General features: G+C 41.2%; 3 protein-coding genes across 5 annotated transcripts in view; 1 reads left to right on the forward strand and 2 right to left on the reverse strand.

Annotated features, from left to right (window-relative positions):
- mrtfab (myocardin related transcription factor Ab) overlaps positions 1-927 on the reverse strand; it is a 48606-nt gene extending 47679 nt beyond the window's left edge. The window contains exon 1 of the mRNA XM_020620367.1: positions 870-927. Within this exon, the coding sequence (XP_020476023.1) occupies positions 870-916 (47 nt within the window). The 5' untranslated portion in view covers positions 917-927. The remainder of the gene's footprint in view (positions 1-869) is intronic.
- Positions 928-1123: 196 nt separating this feature from the next.
- get4 (guided entry of tail-anchored proteins factor 4) lies at positions 1124-7804 on the forward strand. 3 transcript variants are annotated; one of them, XM_020620348.1, is made up of 11 exons: positions 1124-1215; positions 1290-1552; positions 2626-2704; positions 3051-3132; positions 3654-3803; positions 4065-4203; positions 4642-4782; positions 4886-4961; positions 5337-5410; positions 6616-6620; positions 6677-7804. In XM_020620348.1, exons 2-11 carry the CDS (start codon positions 1413-1415, stop codon positions 6760-6762), a joined length of 972 nt encoding a protein of 323 aa, XP_020476004.1. In that variant the 5' UTR covers positions 1124-1215; positions 1290-1412; the 3' UTR covers positions 6763-7804. The 3 variants fall into 3 exon arrangements, with proteins under 3 accessions (XP_020476004.1, XP_020476003.1, XP_020476005.1); XM_020620347.1 differs by having other exon boundaries at positions 1154-1552; XM_020620349.1 differs by lacking the exons at positions 1124-1215; positions 1290-1552 and adding an exon at positions 1746-2320.
- A 1045-nt stretch (positions 7805-8849) lies between these two features.
- The window catches only part of vps35l (VPS35 endosomal protein sorting factor like), a 10800-nt gene continuing 6674 nt past the window's right edge, over positions 8850-12975 (reverse strand). Inside the window, exons 23-30 of the mRNA XM_020620350.1 lie at positions 12837-12935; positions 12665-12742; positions 12391-12505; positions 12137-12276; positions 11830-11995; positions 11359-11477; positions 10959-11108; positions 8850-10802 (exon numbers count right to left, since the gene is read on the reverse strand). Of these exons, the coding sequence (XP_020476006.1) occupies positions 10704-10802; positions 10959-11108; positions 11359-11477; positions 11830-11995; positions 12137-12276; positions 12391-12505; positions 12665-12742; positions 12837-12935 (966 nt within the window). The 3' untranslated portion in view covers positions 8850-10703. The remainder of the gene's footprint in view (positions 10803-10958; positions 11109-11358; positions 11478-11829; positions 11996-12136; positions 12277-12390; positions 12506-12664; positions 12743-12836; positions 12936-12975) is intronic.

The raw sequence follows: 12975 nt of genomic DNA on the forward strand, positions 1-12975 counted from the left end.
AACACACGGTATATTTACCTTCCTTCTCTCCATCATGTCCGCCAGCTCTCTACCTTTCCTTGTCATTGTGCCAACGTTAAGAGTCCCTATTCTCAGACCTATACTCCTGCCTTTCCTCTTCTCTCTCTGTCTGCAACTCCTTCTACCTCCTCTCCTTCTTCGACCAACAGTAGTCCAATTTCTGCCAACACCCTGTAGGTCAACAGCACTGGTGGCGGTCGTTGTTAACCCGGGCCTCGACCGATCCAGTATGGAATTCACACTGATGATTCGCATGTTTTTACGCCGGATGCCCTTCCTGATGCAACCCTTTCTATTTATCCGGGCTTGGGACCGGCACAGAAGTCACTGGCTTGCAACCCCTGTGGCTAGATTTGTATGGATATAGCCTACAATTATAATTTTTTCCATAGCTTTTTTGTAAAATATAAAATATTTCATGTCAATGGCATACAATTTCCTAATACTGTCCTTGGATACTTCCTGCAAAACAAAGCTGAATTTTTAGTTTATTTGTGCTGAATTTGTTGATGTTAAAAGCCATTTTCTCTCATCAAACCAAACCAATTAACACATAAGGAAAAAATACACAAAAATTTGTCATTTTTTACAGGCTGGTAACATGCTTCCCTAATATACTTCAAGAACTGAACTTATAAAGAACAACATTATGGACGTAGGACTCTATATTCAGCTACAATTAGCTACATAGCTCTGACATTTGTCCACCGGCTTAAATCAGGACATTTGCTCACTTCAGATGAAATAGCACTAAAAATGAGTGATAAGTTTGCTAAATAAAAGGAAACAGAAAGGACTGAGATTTCTGCACAGCTTCAGAAGTGAAGAAGAGACTGGTGAAGAACAACCTGCAACAGCTGTAGGGTTTTGGACGGTGTGAGTCCATCTCATTCATTCATTCAAACAAAACACAAAATAAGGATAATAAAAATAAAGAAAAATAAAAATAAAGTTGCAATAAACTGAGCAGTGATAAATTACTCTTTGTTTTCTGTTGACACACTGTCTCATACAGGGCAGGTGCATGTTGATTTTAATAAAGTGGCTTTGTCATTTTTTAGGACAATTTTAGATTAATTGACACACTACGTAGTGCTCCTGCAACAGGATGTGAATAATAAGAATTGCGCTGGGGGAGGGGACGACGACGACGACATTGCTCATACACACCTCATGAAACTACGTGACTATTAGGTGAAGGTATCTTTCACTAACCACCAACTCGTTTTAATTCTCCTAAGCTTAACATTACTTTATTCATGCTACAGGCTATCAGGTCACAAGATTCATCAGCTCTGTCCATGTCTACTACAACCCACTGTCTACGGCAAGCGAAGAGGGTCTGTTATGTTTAAAGCCTTCACTGTCAATACTTGGACTGAGCAACGATAATGTCGGAGCCGGAGTCCCTGAGGTGCCCCAGTGCCAGAAACCGAGGAGGCGTCCAGAGGGTTGAAGGGAAACTACGAGCCAGTGTAGAAAAGGGGGATTACTATGAAGCACATCAGATGTACAGGACTTTATTTTTTAGGTAAGATTTTGTTTCATGTTCGTGTATTTGTCATTTTGCTCTGGGGCCTGCCTGTTCCAGATCATTCTGATGTCAACCTTGCTTCTATACCTGCCTATCTGTGATTGGAGGAATTTCACCACGGACCCACCCACACATGCCGGTCCCTTTGCTTGTTTGGACAGCTGCGCTGTCAATCGTACAGTCACAAAATTCGATTGCTAACTACGGCTAGTTATCTAGCTAGTTTAGCAGTACAACCAGCAGCTAATGATAACCGTGTTGGTCTTTTTAAAGCAAGGCAGCCAGACAGTATGTGTTATTATATTACTGGTAAAGATACCTCTCGTTTAAGCTAACTGGTTTGTTCATCGCTTTAGTTTTCTAAACACGTTGATGCTGCCTTGCTGTGTTAGCATTTAGCCACTTAGCCTCATGCCGCCCCGCCGTGTATGTGATGTTTAGACGTATTTTGTCAACCGTTACTACAATTATTTTATCTCGAGTATGATCTTGATTCACAGCTGGTAACAAGACTATTGGACACATTTGTAGAATCCTGTCACAAGTAGTATTATTTTCTAGTGTCTGATGGCATACATGTACAAAAAATATCTTCTCCAATAACTTATAACACTGGAACACTAAAGGATCCTGGATACTGTTTGTGGTAATAAACCAGATTAACCTAGTTGTGCTGCCAGCCTGGCTGACTGTCCACCTCCTGCAGTTTACTAACAGTGATTTGTTTTGAGCCAAATCCAATTAAGGCAAAACCTTTTCCACAGAGTGAGTTTATCCTCTCCTTCTTCTATTTGTTGTAGTCATAAAAAAGAGCAAGCTAAGGTAATATTTATTCCTAAAATCTTGTTATAGCAACATGAGAAGTCTAGGAAATACTGTCTGACCTGTGGTCTGCAGGAAATTATATTAACATTTTTACCTTGTCTGTATCTCAAGTAAATCCAGTATGCATGTGTCTTATCTTGCAGCCTTGTGCAGGGGTCTTGACTGCTGCACACAAGCTGGTATCTGTCTTGATAAGCAGATGGTATCATCACATATACAAGACTGACACTCCTGTCTTCCATCAGGTACATGTCACAGGCAAAACATGCTGAGGCGAGGGAACTGATGTACAATGGTGCTCTACTCTTCTTCAGCTATAACCAGGTACATGCTACACTAGGTTTCTGCCAAGGACTCTAATGTCACCTTAAACTAGACTCTGTTTATTGTCCCATTTTGTGTCATTTTAATGTCAACTGTTGTCTTTCACAAGTGAAACCACATGTAGGAATGGAAGTGTAACTTTTGTATTGGATTAACTGTTGTTCAGCAGTACAGAAGTCTGATGGTAACAGGTTGCTACTGATCAAACAACACATAAACTAGTACCAGTCTGTCAGTTAGGTGATGAATTCATGGTAGATTGATTAGACCTCTTTTCTTAGACCCCAAAACACATTTTGTGATAACATAGTTAAGGAAATACATTTGGGTATGTTTTCCTTTGCAGCAAAACAGCGCAGCAGATCTCTCCATGCTTGTGTTAGAGGTGTTGGAGAAATCTGACACAAAAGTTGAAGATGAAATATTAGGTGAGTAGCAACCTTGAACCTTTAAATGATTTCAGTTCATCTATAAGCTGCCCATAGAACACTAACTTTTTATAATGTTTAACAATGGATAGTTGCAGGATATAATGTCATTTTATTTTGAGAAAGTCCTGTTCTATTTTGACAGCTGCCGGCATCCCAGTAGTGGAGACCAGTGCTGTAGTACTCTAATCCAGGATTCGGACTTGAGTCCAGATTTTCAGGACTCGTGACTCCACTTGGACTTGAGCACTGATAACTCGGACTCGAGCATTGACTGCATTCAGACTTGGAAGTTGGAGAGGAGAACATGGGCTTTTCTTTGTAATAGGCCATAATAAATTGGCATAAGATATTGATATTAAAACCTGCACCATGCTGTATCGGTCACACTTCCATTGAAGTGTACATGCTGCCTTTGTCCTGACTTTGAGAAAAGCCCACTTTTCTCGAGGACAGTACAGTACAGTAGAACATTTCAAATTAGAACATTCTCTGATGATGTTAGGATTGTATGTTTGCAGAAAGCCTGGCTAAGCTGTTCAGCCTGATGGACCAGAACTCACCGGAGAGAGTAGCGTTTGTGTCCAGAGCCTTGAAATGGTCCACAGGAGGTTCCGGCAAGTTGGGCCACCCCAAACTACACCAGCTGCTAGCTGTCACCTTGTGGAAAGGTAATTGTTTAGTTTATGCAGTGTAGAAGATGATACACAAAATATAATATCACAAAGATATGATTCTGGTTCATGATTAAAGGTGTATTAAGATTTTACCTTTTCTGCTACAACACCTCTGCTACACCCTGCAATGTCCTTTGTCTCAGCATCTGGCTGGTGTGCGTTGCCCTTAATGATGTTCTTAATGTACTAGCTACTCTAAACCCTGTGTGAAAGTTAATACCTTATCAGTCAAAATGGACATTTTTGTGTTTCCAGAGCAAAACTACAGTGAATCTCGTTACCACTTCCTGCATTCATCTGACGGGGAGGGCTGCGCACAGATGCTGGTGGAGTATTCGGCATCACGAGGCTTCCGCAGTGAGGTCGACATGTTTGTGGCGCAAGCTGTCCTACAGTACGTAAACTGTCATTTCCACATTTTCAAAGCACCACTATTCGTTTTTATATTGTTAGTGTCGAAGTTGTCAATCAGTAATCATATATTTATTAAAAAGAACTTGTGGAAATGAGCACTACAATATAATACTCTGTAAATATATTCTGAACTTGAGATTTCAGGTGTAGATTTAGTATCTGTGTGTGCAGGAAGGTCCTGCTGGTGCATCCTTTTCCAGCATGTCAGCCTGCAGTCGTATCCATTTTGTGTCGGTCAGCAGTTTCTTTAAAATGTCTTCAGTCTCTTTCTTTCTGGTCTCCCATCGTCCCTCTTCTTTCCTTCATCCTCCATATCCCACTTTCTGCCATGTTTTCTTTCCCATCTCCTCCCTTTGTTTTTGTCTGTCCCTTTTTTTATTTCTGTACTTTTCCATCTCTCTACTCACAACCCCTCCAGGTTCCTCTGCTTAAAGAACAAAAACAGTGCTTCTGTGGTGTTCAGCACATACACAGAGAAACATCCGTCCATAGAGAAGGGCCCTCCCTTCGTCCAGCCTCTACTAAACTTTATCTGGTTTCTGCTGCTGGCAGTGGACGGGTGAGGAGAAATGTTGTATGTAAAATCAACAAATTGTTCGTGCTTGAATAGATCGAAGATGATAATGTGCAGTATTAAATTTTTCTTCTGTTTGTTTGTTCAGGGGTAAATTAACAGTTTTCACAGTGTTATGTGAGCAATATCAACCTTCCCTGAAGAGGGACCCCATGTATATTGAGGTGAGTCTTATGAAACTGCTCTGTGCACAGACATTTCTTCACCATTTCACCATGTAATCATGTGTTAATCATGTCTTGCATGACCTTCAGTAATAGTACTCCAGCTGTAGTACTATTACTGAATTACTATTACTAATTACTATTACACTTATGTTTGCATACTTAAGACTATGAAACTATTTTGGAATTTAATAGTATTTCAAACATGACCTATTTAAAATGTTCTATTTTCTAAAATGCACGCCCTATTTAAGATATTTTCTTTATGATATGGTGGAATAGTTCAGCCCATGAGATCGCCTGTAATTTTGAAACTGGTCTTATTCACTTCTTGTTTTGTCTTCCTCTTCCCGTGGACGTCTTCTGGCTCCTCAGTATCTCGACAGAATAGGACAGCTTTTCTTTGGTGTTCCACCCAAACAATCGCCATCATATGGTGGACTGCTAGGTGAGTGGACCAAGTCTTTGCTCACTGAGCAGATATAAGTCACTGATAACCTGTATTTCTTCCACTGAGCTCTGTACATTTTGTATTAGGATTTTCTTTTTTTTTTTAACATGTGCTGCCGTGTTGTGGCGTTTCTCTAGAACAGATTTAGCAGCACATGATACAGAGACAACAATCTCCTTCCACCCTCTGTCTCTTCTCCTTTTATATACTTGGCACTCCTTTCTGTGAAAGCTCGCACTCTTCCTTCTTCTCAAAGCAATCTTCAGATGTAGCTACTGTCTATCCTTATTTTTCTTCATGTAATCGGCTTGATTCATAGTTCACGCCATTCTAAGTACTTCCTCAAAGGAAAGGAGGCATGATGAAAGTGATAACTTTGCACACTGTATAATATTTGACACACAGGTAGTGCCTCTCTGTTTAGCTTCACCATCCTTTGAGAAACAAACTGCTCCTGCCTTAGCAGCTTGAAACATTTGGTTGCTTCTACAGGAATGAGGCAGCTCATTGTTTTGGATGTGCACACACACACACACACACACACAATTCATCTACATAGAGTGAAACAACAGATTCATGTAATGTGTCAAATGGGTAAATCGTGACAGAGCGTAGATGGTGTGAATGTGATCCATCATTTTAATTGTGTTATGATATTAAATAAGAATTTAGTTGAATGCAGATTTTTCAACACAAGCGGTTGTCAGGAAGGCAGCCAGTGGAGAGGGGAGTTAGTAGTGTGTGTGTGTGTGTGTGTGTGTGTGTGTGTGTGTGTGTGTGGTGATGATCTTTAGGCCACGTCTGAACAGAAGGCATAGTGTTGGCAGCAGCAGCTCCAGAGCTCCATGTGCTTCTACACAGAAGGTGTTTGGGCACAGTACTGAGTCAAAGGTCATCTGCATTTTGGAAGCACTTAGAGCCCAGTAAACAATCACTGTGGTTATGCATGTAAAATGCCATTACATGGCCAATGTAGACTGGTTTGATTAAAGTACGAGCATATCTGTTCTGTCAGATGTGTGAGAAAGGCCTTCTGTGCAGACATGCCGCCAGAGCTGCTGGCTCCAGCCACACGTTTTCCTTACAGATATGAGTGGTATTGATCTTCTCATCTAACTTTGCAAGAAATTTAATAAACATATGTGCAGTTTATCTGTGTATGTACACACACACACACACACAGTTTTTGAAAAGCTGTCGTGTAAACCACTGCATCATTGTATGCACTTGATTTAAATTCATTTTTATGTGAGAGTGATGGTGATGCTGAACAGCCTGATGGGGTCAGGCGAGGAGGATGACGGGGCTGAAGAAGCCCAGGAGGACAGCAGCCCCATAGAGTTGGACTGAAGCTGCAACCCAGGATAAGGAGAGCAAACGAACCCAAAAAAGAAAGCCACCCGACCGCCCTTCATCCCATCGACAACAGGGATGGGCCGAAGTTGTGCTCTGTGTTTTCAGAGGTGCACTGTTTTCAAGAAACCCCATTTCACCCATCGAGTCTAAAATCAGAGCCAAAACGTCCCTGTCAGCATTGTCTGGACTGACTGCGCCAAACTGCAAAACTCTTCACAGATTGAATTCTATTATTTTATTTTCATCATTGTTTATGATGTTTAAGTGACAGGTAACTAAACTGTCTGCTCCCAGGAGACGGGAATGTCTCCCAGGGGAGAGGAGCACATGACAGCCTTTTTGTAATGATGTTGATGACATCATTATAATAGGGTTTAGCCAACTCACTACAGTTATCCAGCTGTGTTGTCACACAGCTACACAATCACAACACTTGTGTTGCTGCTGTTTGCATTTTTCAACAGCTTGTTTGAAAATGACTTCTAAGTTAAATTGTACTTGTAGCTAAGGTCATCTTTCCATTTTTTTATCTCTAGTTTGTCCATTAGCTTTATGGACAAAAGACATCAGAACTCTGCAGAAGTTATCTGAAGTCATCTTGCACCTTGAACATCAACCAAACACACCTTTCCTGCTCGGTGTCTCCTCTATGGATCAAAGTGGTGGCTGACAGTTTTCTATTCAAACGCGTTATTGCAAACATTCAGCTGTCTATATCCACATAGCTCAAGTGTAGAGGTCCCACTTTTTGCCGTGCACTTGCTGAATGAGAGGATCAAAATGAGACACTGTGAAAAGCCGTCTGTTGGAACAAGTCCTGCTTTGCATGTTACAAAATGTTACTTGCTTAGTCTATTGTCCCCTTTTCTGTTCTCCTTTTTATTACTGTTCAACAGTTCCCGTCAGAGGTGGATCTGTAGTTTCTCATCAGTTCAGCCTGTGCACAATAAAAAGTGTGATTCATAGCTGCTGCTTATCACTGTTTTTCACACACACAGTTTGTTTCTATTGACAGCTTTTCTTTGCTCACATCATTCAGTAATTAGCTTTTTCCCTTAGTCCTGGTCTTGTCAGCTTGCTGTTTTTAAGTTGTTTTTTTGTTTTATTTTAAGGCCCTAACTGTGCTCCAGGTAATCGTGAGGGGGTCAAGTCCCCCCTGTGAAGTCCAAATTTGTTTTAAATACTAGAAACTAGAATTGTCCAGAGGTCTTCCAATTTAGAGTAATGTTTATTTACTTACAATGTTATCTGTGTGGGATATGGAAGTCCAGAATGGCCACTATTACATAGACTAAGAAATAAAGTCCTAAGAATAGTGAAGTATATGAATTGATAAATTATAAGATAATTCAGTATGCTATTTTAGACTCAACACACTTTTAGAAAGTGTTATTTCTCTATATGTATGAAAAAGTGAGCAAAAAGAAATCCAAGTAAAATTGATAGTGCTGAAATACCATTTCATGAGGATGGCAGCATATTGCTTATTTTGTTAATACTGGCCATTTTGGAGTTCTATACGGGACTGACTGGCTCAATGTCTTAGTGCTACACAAGAACCGATAAAATAGTGTTGGTGTACATGCTTTGCTGTGATTGCATCTGTCTGTTGGTGTGGATGCAACAATGAGACCAGTGGTGTGGCACCCGAAGAATTAACGGCAAATAAAAACACCAAAATTCCAGTGCAACAAAAACCTGCAAACTATTTCTGAATGACTCAACTTTAGCAGAATTGTCCTTACATGTTTAAGTTTGGAATCAGGATTCTCTCCGGTGACCAACATTTCTCCCAGGCATCTCTGTCACACCACTGAGGTCTGTCATCTAAAGGGAAATTCAGGCAGAACTGACTTTTAAGGATCTTCCACAGCAGTACCAGTGTTTCTGCTTGGATGCTTTTCAGCAGTGTTGTGCACGTGAAGCCAGACCCCTATTGACACGCATCAGTGGAGGAATAGCTTAAAACCTTAGAATCATTATAGATAGGGTTATTCATTTACACATCAGCATCCAAAACAAAAAAATGTCCTCATTAACTTAAAACGACTAGTTTGCATCACTTACTTGCCGTAGATCATTATAGATAGGGTTATTCATGCATTTACACATCAGCATCCAAAAGAAACATGTCCTCATTAACTTAAAATGACTAGTTTGCATCACTTACTTGCCGTACTGACCTCAGCTCCTCCACTGCCTCTGCCATCTGAAAATTCTAATACAATTTGATGTTCAAGAGGACAAAGTTGCACCAGTTTAGTCTTAAGTATGTATTGGCACACCATATGATTAGGATATGAATAAACTGGATTACTTCTGTACTTTTGTGCAGGCAAAGTTGAAATCTTTTAGACATTGCATTAATAGGCCTCAGCACATCACTACCATCCAAATGACTCCAAAGTGGTGACTCATTTCATTTGCACATTAAACTGTGATAAGAAATAATGGACGGGCATTTGTTTTGCAAAATGATGTACAAATGAATGAGACCACCAGGAGTCGATTTGGGCACTAATGACATTGTAGATCTGTGCTTAGAATTTTAAAATGCAATTTCTCAAAAGTGGTTTCAGCACAAGTTTTTATTTTGTGTATGTAAATGAACTGAAATAGTTTTTATGTCCAGATCCTGTGTTTTGGCTGTATTCCCCTGCAGACATCAGTCATTTAGTTCACTGCTGTAGGCCTGCTAGCTGTTTAACTAACTGCCCATGCCGACAAGTACTGCTTAGTGCGCAGGTAGTGCAGCAGTGTACGGAATAGTCTGTTCAACAGTGTTAATGTGCAGCCTCTCAGCATTAACTAGTAACCATTTATCCTGACTGCTAACAATCACTTTGCCATAGATGTTGAAAAGTTAGCTCAGTGACACGCACAGGTTGGATCACTAACAGTGATGTCGCCACATGTGTACGGAAAAGCCTCCTGTGTTTCGTACAAGCCCCAGTCAGCTATTTATTTATTTTTTTCACTAACCTGAAAGTCAGCTTTGTCAGGATTAATTATCTGGCAGTGTAAAGGTGTGCAACCAAAAGCCTGCTGTGTGTTTGTCAGTGAATGTTGTCACAGCTGTTTGATTTTGTTCTTGAGCATTCAGGGTTTTTGGGGGAACTAAAGGGGAGTGTTTGCCTTTTTAATGATTCACTAAGTAAATAATTACAACAGAGTTTGGGAATGTCTTGAAACAAATGTTTTCCTGTCCATTTTTTAATGCGTTATGTAGTGTAATAACAAGCAGGCACATGGGGAAATAGTAGATAACCAAAATTACATTTTGAGATACTGTAGATATTAATACTGCTATGAGACAAGCTGTTAAAAATATATTACACACAGGCTCAGAATTTAAATACAAAGCAGAATGAATGCATGAAGATGACCTGTTACAACACATTAAACCAATAATATGTAAATTGTATGCATGTTTTATGTTCCAATGATTACTTTTTTAAGGTGCAGGGTAACACTGTAGGAATGAGGAGCCCAAAAACTTGTAGACATGACACTGTACTGTAGCTATATCAGTTTTCTGTTTTATATACCAGAACCTGGCATCCCTCACCCTTGGCTGTGCTTCAAAACTAGGAAATCTTCAGAGGAATGTGATTTTTCTTTGAAAACTTTCAGTCATTTGTAGGTTCGTTTAAGGGTTTTGTAGCCTAGATTATTTAATGTACCCAAGCGTTTTGCCACTGAACAAGACTAAAGAATTTTATTTAAGGCTTTACCATCCTATGACTGTTTAAATAATTGCCATTTTAGCTTTAAGAATTGCAAAACCAAGGAATTTTGGCACAAGATCAACTTTTTGCAACTTCAGTCTCCAAGTATATTTTTCCCCCATACAGTTTTTCTTTATCTTTGTGCATCTTAGACAAAACTGATCTGTGGCGCACAACTGTTTTTACAAAGCTCATTGAGGCTGGTGTTCAGGTGCGGGACTGCAGCGCAAGCCTCTGGACAGTGTCTGACAGGTGTGTCATGTCGGGCTGCTGAGCCTGATGTTTGATGTACTCCAGAGTCCGAACCTGGATGAGAGAGAAAGAGAAGGTAAGGCTGTGTTCACACAGAGCATTTTATTCTGAGAACAACAAATAACAGGAAGATGAATGCAATCTGAACAAGCACAAAGATTTAAAACGTGTTTGTGAAATGCATTAAGTATGCCTAAGGTGTGAACTCACTGAGATACGAGTCTCACAGTGCCCCTGTTTGTGGCTGAGGTTCCACAGGTTGACGGCTAGCTGGCTCAGTTTGTTGTTCCTCAGGTCACCGTGAGCCAACAGTACACCGAACAGGGAGAAGGCTAGAGCGCTTTGACGCCGTGCGCTGTGCTGCAAAGGTGGCAAGAAAAATGGCACTAGCAAACTGAGTAACAGTGGATGTTGGCCTTTCCCATCTGTACATTAATGCACCATACAGTGATAGCACTGGGTGAAGGGACCATCATCTAATGGGGGAGATGCCAAATCTTGCTAACATACAACTGCAGGCAATGTCCTGCAGAGGGGGCAGAAATCAGTTTCTGTTGAAGATGCATCATGGGAGGAACAAAAATAGTGCTGCTTTCCTGTCTGTCCTCACCTCATCCCGGCCGAGTGCCTTCAGGTGGTCCAGGATCTGTCCGATCAGAGTCTCACACAGCTTGTTGAGCTCTGATAAAAACTTGGGATCTCCTCCGTAAAGTGTCTCGTTGGAATCCACTGAGGCCAGGGAAGACAGGGGGAAAGGTATGTTTAGGTAGAAAAATGCTTTTGACACAGTGATCACATATAATAAAGTCCCTCTATAAACCACTACAATTTAGAAAATGATAAAAAGTACAGTATCCAGCTACAAAGCTGAGCAGTAGCAGTATGTAGCACTTAAACCATGATTATCTAAACGTATACAGGAATTAATCTGAGTGTAATGCAAAAGGACAATTAGACAGTTGTCTGAAATTCTGAAAAATCCTGGACTGTGTGCTCCAAAATAATTTGCTCAAAGGAAAATATAATTCATTTTTTCATCAGTGTATTCTTGATAGTCTGACTAGTCTGGGTGTGCATGTACCTTTGGGGATACAGTAAAGGTAGGTTTCCTGGCTCATGGCAGCCAGCAGGGGCAGAGCACTGACATAGACCCGCACCTTGGCGTCGCTGTTGTCCTCCCAGGTGTAATCCTGGACCATGTTGAGGAGACCGCGGACTAAGTAAAGCACACCGTGCTCTGGATGATCCTGAAAACACACACAGATTTGTACAAGTACAAGGAGATTATGGGTCTGGTCTCCTCAAAACTCACACCTGTTGCCTGAGCTAACAAAACAGAGGATTTTTGCTCATTTGTCTGTACTAGAGAGGCTGATGGGGTGTGTTACCGGGACAACCAGCAGTGTGGCCAGGAAGTTACTGATGAAGTCCAGCAGGAAGCTCTCAGAAGAGCGAATTTTCCCCTCCACGCTGATGGAACGAGGAACCTCTGCAAGAATACTGACCGCTGCCTTTAGGAAGGCATCCGCTGTAGAAGAGGAAAAGAGGAAGAAAAGGAAGACCCAGGTTTTGAACACTAAATCCTGACCCTGTGCTATGTCCTTACTTCCAGTTTACAATCTGAAACCAAACAGCTGCTCACCTTGGGAGAGACACTGGTTGGCCAATGCAACCTGTCCAGACAGCAGATAGAGGCTGAGACGACTGAAGATGTTGCTGAGAGACGGGATGGTGATATAACTGTAGGCAGCACACGCCTGGCAGAGAGACGCACAAAAAACATGGAATTTGGTGTCAAATGTGTTCTAACTGCAATACATCCAGCTTTCAGTAGTCAGACTAATATCTGCTCCTGTAGGTATGTACAGTGTCCTACAGTGATCAGATGTCGGCCGCTGCTGTGTGCACCGACTCACCCTGACGAATGCGGCCGTTTTTCGGGAGTGACTCCCTCTCATCACCCTCCTGGTCTCCATTGCCAGCTGGTTTACAGTCTTGAAAAGACAAGACAAGGTGAGCATGAAGATGAAGTGGGTGCAAGAATATCACACTCTGATTAAATGCACACATACACAGATTTATACTAACATGAATGAGCTGCACCAGGACTGGCTCCAGGTTACAGAAGGTGGCTCTGGCCTCCACACAGAAACTCAACTGCTGCTCAAAGTCACGACCAAAAGAAACCTGAACAATGTTATGTAGAAACAAAACAAAGTGTAAAAAA

The sequence above is a fragment of the Monopterus albus genome, unplaced genomic scaffold (genome assembly GCF_001952655.1).
Source record: "Monopterus albus unplaced genomic scaffold, M_albus_1.0 scaffold236.1, whole genome shotgun sequence".
NCBI lineage: Eukaryota > Metazoa > Chordata > Actinopteri > Synbranchiformes > Synbranchidae > Monopterus > Monopterus albus.